Source organism: Canis lupus, chromosome 21 (assembly GCF_048164855.1).
Source record: "Canis lupus baileyi chromosome 21, mCanLup2.hap1, whole genome shotgun sequence".
In the NCBI taxonomy this organism is placed as follows: domain Eukaryota; kingdom Metazoa; phylum Chordata; class Mammalia; order Carnivora; family Canidae; genus Canis; species Canis lupus.
Window position 1 is genome coordinate 17,054,020 of NC_132858.1, and position 6,413 is coordinate 17,060,432.

The 6,413-nt window shown below is 39.0% G+C and overlaps 1 protein-coding gene across 1 annotated transcript; it reads right to left on the bottom strand.

The window, feature by feature from the left end:
• Positions 1 to 5,083: 5,083 nt before the first annotated feature.
• On the bottom strand, positions 5,084 to 6,019 carry LOC140613640 (olfactory receptor 9G19-like). The gene has a single exon (XM_072792073.1). The coding sequence runs from the start codon at positions 6,017 to 6,019 to the stop codon at positions 5,084 to 5,086; it is 936 nt and encodes a 311-aa protein (XP_072648174.1).
• Positions 6,020 to 6,413: the final 394 nt, after the last annotated feature.

Consider the following 6,413-nt stretch of genomic DNA (forward strand, 5'->3'; position numbering starts at 1 on the left):
GGTGACTCAGCGGTTTAGTGCTGCCTTTGGCCCAGGGTGTGATCCTAGAGACCTGGGATCAAGTCCCACGTCGGGCTCCCTGCATGGAGTCTGCTTCTCCCTCTGCCTGTGTCTCTGCCTCTCTCTCTCTCTCTCTCTCTCTCTCTCTCTGTCTCTCATGAATAAATAAATAAACTCTTTAGAAAAAAAAATACTAAAAAAAGCCTTCTTTAAAAACATTTTCCCCACCTTCTCTTGTTGATATGAGATTCATATACAGAGCTGAGTTATTTTTTGATATAGTAAATGCTGAACATTAGGAAGAGCCCAAATTTTGGCGTCAAGAATTCATTAAGAAGCTGTGAATACTTCCAACTTATCTTTAGCTTTAAAGCTCTGAGGGACGCTCAGCTGTTTAAACTCCTGCCTTCAGCCCAGGACATGATCCTGGAGTCCCAGGATCGAGTTCCACATGGGGATCCCTGCGTGGTGGCTGCTTCTCCCTCTGCCTATGTCTCTGCCTCTCTCTCTCTCTCTGTATGTGTCTCTCAAGAATAAATAAAATCTTTTTTTAAAAAACACTTCTGATGGATAAGCTAAAAAGAGGAGTCTAATTTAAAACATACAGAATTGGGGCTGATGCCCCAGTAACCAGCTGACTGTCCCTTAGCTAAAAAAGGTAGTGGGAGAAAGCCAATACTGAGAGAGGATTGTGGTTTATTTCCATGTTTGAAACATTTTCCTTTGAGCTAAGACAGAACCAGTTTGTAACTAGGATGTAAATGTGAATTTTCTACCCCAGGGTCTACTATTGCTGCTTGTTAGGAAGGCAGGTATCTTAATCTTTAAATATTAAGAGTCCTGGAATGCCTGGGTGGCTCAGCAGTTGAACGTCTGCCTTTGGCTCAGGGCATGATCCCAGGGTGCAGGATCAAGTCCTGCATTGGGCTCCTCGCAAGTACCCTGCTTCTCCCTTGGCCTGTCTCTGCCTCTTTGTGTGTGTGTGTGTGTGTGTGTGTGTGTGTGTGTGTGTCATGAATAAATAAATAAAATATTTTTAAAAAATATTAAGTGTCCTTATGTTTCAAATGTAGCTGATAATGTTCAGAGAAAACATGACTTGATCAGTGACATTGTGGTCGGTAAAGCTTGGAATCCTGAACATCATTCATTTCTCCATTATCGTATAATGGATCTCATCTCTTTAGCACACAAACCACACATGCCTTAGTCTTACACCCCCTTCCATAAGTAGGCTTTAACCTATCTTTACAACTCTCTCTCACTACTTGTCTTCATCTATTTAGGACTTCAGCAAAACTAAATTACTCACATAATTGATTTCCCCTTAAAAATCTTACAACTCACGAGCTTCACATTTATAGTGCTATGCTGGTATTCATTTGTACACTCTAATTTTTTTCTGAATTTGCTCATGCTTGAGTAATTGTTACCTTGACAGGGATTTATGGTCATTACATTGATAATGTGCAAACCGGTGGGTGATAGTCATCATCTCAATAGTTACTATGAACTTCCTCTGCTGTGTTATGGCTTATATATATAATGAAAAATACCTGTGCCTTATTAAGTTTATCTTTAATATGATATAACTTGGGGGGAAATGGAAATATCTGACAGTGGCCATATTGCTACTTGTCTACTCTTATCCTCTGGAGTGGCAAATAACTGAAAAAAATTAATAATTTTTTGGTCTACTGATCAAAGTCTTCACAAAAGAAGATATACTGAAATAAGACCTGAGAAATGACTCCAGTGCTAGCCCACTGTAGGAGTAAGGAGGAGAAGACACCAGTTCCATGAGAAGAAAGAACATATATCAGAATCCTCACATGAGAGAGTCTGGTGGGCTCAAAAGGCCGAAAGAGATTAAGTAAAGATGTTGCAGGGAGGAACCAGTGAGTGAACCACAGGAGTGATCAGCTCACAAAGCCTATTGAAAGCCACATTAAGGATTTTGGATCTTGGGGAAAATAGAGCAGAGTTTGAACTAAACAAGAGGATGGGGATTGTTGGTGTTAAGAGGGCCTAGTATTTTAATAGAGTGATGAGAACAGACCTTTGCCAGACATTTGAATGGGATTTTCAGGAGATTAGGGTATGAGCACAGACTCTGATCTAGTTTCCCCAAGACATACTGTCATCTTCTAACTCCTGAATATGGTTTATTGTCTATTTTTGTCCATCAGCATGCAATGACACAATAAGATCTCTCTTTTTTCTTTACTGCTGTATCTAGCACATAAAAAAACTGTTCCCATCAACTAATTGTCACTTAATAAATATTTCTAGAATGAATAAATGGGTAATTATCTTTATATCTTGAAGCTGTTTTCCCCCAAAGTACCATCTACTTCTAAACTAGCACAGACTACTTAGGACAAATTTACCTTCAACTGGACTTTCCTATTCAGTGTACTTTATCACTTTAGAAGGAAGATTATTAAAGGAAGGACTCATAACTATCACACTCATAACCATCCAGATGTCCCAAAATCCACCTTGAATTTGAAATAAATTGCAATTATAGTGTTGTGAAATAAAAGACACAGAAAAAGTCTGAGCCAATCATGCTAAAGCATCCCATATAGAATAGTTGTTCAAGATGTGTGTTCCCCTCTTCCCTGCTCCTTCCACTGGAGCACTAAACATTTGGGGGGAAGAATATGTCCCTCTAACACCTGAAAACTAGTGGCAAGATGTGATAATATCACACACTAGTAGTTTGGACAGCACAGAGCACCAGAACCAATACAGTCCAAAAGCACGTCAATTTTATTCCCCTCTTGTTTACCCTACTGAGTAAGTGAATATATGATGACACTGTGTAACTACCAGACTGAATTTCAAATTCTAGATGAAGGCTAGGTATATCATTAGTGAACTCCTTATTTAGAAACTTGTGTGTCTGTGTGTAGATGTGTGTACATTTGGCATAACAATGATCCTTTGAGAGCCACGCCTGACACTGCATCCCACTTCTAACTGAGCTAAGGCCAAAGAGAGACCAAACCACTTAACTACTCCTGGTTCCAGTTGCTTACCCTTGACCAGAAAGGACAGATGCTGCAAGCGACAGGCTTTTCCCTTTCCTCTGATATTTTGGCAGGCTTTGTTGAACTCAATATATGTGTTTTCTCAACAGACCTTTGAGACCTCTTCCACAGAGTAGCCCAGTCTCTACACCTCAGTCTCTAAAGAATTAATTAAAGTGCATTTAGAATATGGGGATGATATACTAATTAGGATATGATGAGATGAAAAGTATTTCACTAAAATTTTACACTTTTTTATCATTAATCTCAATATAATCATAAATGTGTCTGAGAATAGAAACTCTCCAAATTATTTGAATTAAACTTTTTTTAGAGTGTGTCATTTGTGGTCCATAATTTTTTTTTTTACTACCAGAAAATATTCTACACTTCCTTGTCTACACTACACTTCCAGGGTACATTTCCCTCTCTCATTTATTAAGAAATTCCTATTAAACCCTGATGCTATGGGTCGATTGGAAACTCCCTAATTCATATGTTGACTGATAGTGACTCAGAATGTGTATTTGGATATAGGGTCTCTATAGAAGTGATTAAGTTAAGAGGCACCTGGGTGGTTCAGTAGGTTAAGCATCTAACTATTGATTTCAGCTCAAGTCATGATCTTAGGGTCCTGGGATCAAGTCCCAAGTCTCCATGCACAGTGTAGAGTCAGCTTGAGGATTCTCTCTCTCCCTCTCCCTCTCCCTCTGCCCCTCCCATTCATGATTTCTCTCTCTCTCTCTCTAATAAATAAATAAATCTTTTTAAAAAATAATTAAATTAAAATGAGATGGTTAGGATGAGCTCTAATCCAATCTGACCCGTCTTCACAAAAAGAAGAGATGGAAATTTGGACACACAAAGACATACCAGAGCTACTTGTGCACAGAAAAGACCATGTGAGAAAGCAGGAGGGTGGCTGCCTGCAAGCAAAGGAAATAAGCCTCAGAACAAATCAACCTTAATGGCATCTTCATCTTGGCCTTTTAGTCTCCAGAACTATGAGAAAGCAAATTTCTGTTGTTTCAGCCACCCAGTCTGTGGCATTCTGTTATGGCAACACTAACAAATGAATATACTTGGTCACTGACACTAGGGCTCTTTTGTGTGGTATAGTTTCATGTTTTATATTTATTTTTATTATTATTATTATTTATTCATTCATGAGAGATACAGAGAGAGGCAGAGACACAAGCAGAGGGAGAAGCAGGCTCCCTGCAGGGACCCTGATGTGGGACTCGATCCCAAAACTCTGGAATCATGCTCTGAGCCAAGGGCAGATGCTCAACTGCTGAGCCACCCAGGCATCCCGCTTCATGTTTTATACATAAAAAGACTTAAAATTAGGAAATGTGAGACATCGTGATGAAACATTCTCTAAGTTGCTATGAATTCATATATAAAACTGAATCAGCAAAGAAACCCAAACATTCATAGATCTTTAATGGCTGTCAATTATTGATTCACCTAATAGAGATTTTCACAATTAATCTTCTCATTGGGTATAAAACTTTTTAAAATCTGTCTAGTTACTATTTCTATCTACATCTCCATTTCTATCTTCATACAGCTCCTATTCTTTTTTCCTTGATTATTCTAATTGTTAGGAAACATTCCTTCACTGGAAGCTCACTGTGACTCTGGGTTATTTGTTCTTTCCTGCGTCTGCTGCCAAAAAAAAAAAAAAAAAAAAAAAATCTTTGAATAATAGCAAGCAAAAAAACAGAATAGAACAAAACAAAACAAAAACTACTCCCTTTCACCCTTCTCAGGTGAAATTCTGTTTCAGAATTCTAAGAATTTTAGACTCTGTTCCCAGCTGGCAGGCATAGCAGTTTTTCCAAATATACCCACTTATTTATTTTAAGCACATATTCAAATACATTAGCACCAACTTAAAAAGACTATTGCAGTTAAGGGTTTCCACATTCTCCAATAATTTTATTTTTTGCTTTTTTCATTATGTCTGAGAGTCTTGGCTAATAGCGATGATGTGAAGATCACCAAAAAAAACCTATATAGCCATGTTTCCCAAGTACTTTCATTTAAGAAAATGGTGCCTTATCTAACATTTTCTTCAGAGCCTCTTTAACATCCTTATTTCTTAAGCTATAGATTAAGGGATTCAACAATGGTATCACCACAGTATAGAACACTGACACCACTTTATCCCTTTCCAGGGCATAGCTGGTACTTGGTCGGGAGTAAATAAAGAGAATAGAGCCATAGTACAAGGTGACAGCTGTCAGATGAGAGCCACAGGTGGAGACAGCTTTGAGGCGGCCCTGAGTGGAGCGGATCTTCAAGATAGCAGCAATGATGAAGAGGTAAGAGGCCAGGATCAGCACAGTGGGAGCAATGACATTGGAGGCCAGTATGAAATAGAGCACAGCCTGGTAGCTCTCCTTCACATCGCAGGCCAGCTTTACAAGGGGTGGCAGGTCACAGAAATAATCATCAATGACATTGCTCCCACAGAAGCTCAGGGTAAATGTCTCGCTGGTAATGATGGTTGAGTTAAGAAAGCCACCAAGGTATGAAGCTGCAACGAGACTGGCACATAACCTTGAGGACATTGTCTGGGAATAAAGCAAAGGGTTGGAGATGGCCACATAGCGGTCATAAGCCATGGCAGCCAACAGGTAACACTCACTGTATGCCAGACCAGCAGAGAAGAAGAACTGAGCTAGGCAGCCAGCAAAGGAGATGCTTTTGTCTTCAGCCATACAAGTCCTAAGAATTTGGGGAGCATAAACAGAAGAGTACCAGAGATCAAGGAATGAAAGATTCCCAATGAAGAAATACATGGCTGTGTGGAGCCGAGAATCAGCACAGATCAGAGAAATCAGAGTCATGTTCCCTGAAAGACTGGTAACATAGATGAAGAGGAAAATAACAAAGAGTACTTTCTGTAACCACAAGTCCTCTGTGAACCCTAGAAGTATAAATTCTTTCACTTCGGTGAAATTTTTCTCATCCATTGATCTTGGGTTTCGATGGTCCTTTCCTGTGAAAAGATTAATAAATATATCAGTAGATCAGTATATCAACCTCCCTCATCATTTGCCATTTTAGATCACTAAAATACCCAACTGATGCATGTATGTTGTTCATTGTGAGACATAAACACCATGCCATAATAAGTATCACGCATTTTAGATGATCAGAGATCAGTCTTATGCTGCCAAAGGAGATCAATTATCATGCACATAACATAACGTGTGTCACCATGTTCTTTTCTTTGAGTATAGTTGACACACAATGTTACATTAGTTTCAGGTGTGCAACATAGTGATCCAACAAGTTTATACATTATGTTCTGTCACCACAAATGTAGTCATAATCTGTCCCCATACAAAGCTATTAAAATTCCAT

Coding starts and splice junctions, on each gene's coding strand:
- LOC140613640 (XM_072792073.1), bottom strand. CDS start 6,019: ATGGATGAGAAAAATTTCACCGAAGTGAAAGAATTTATACTTCTAGGG.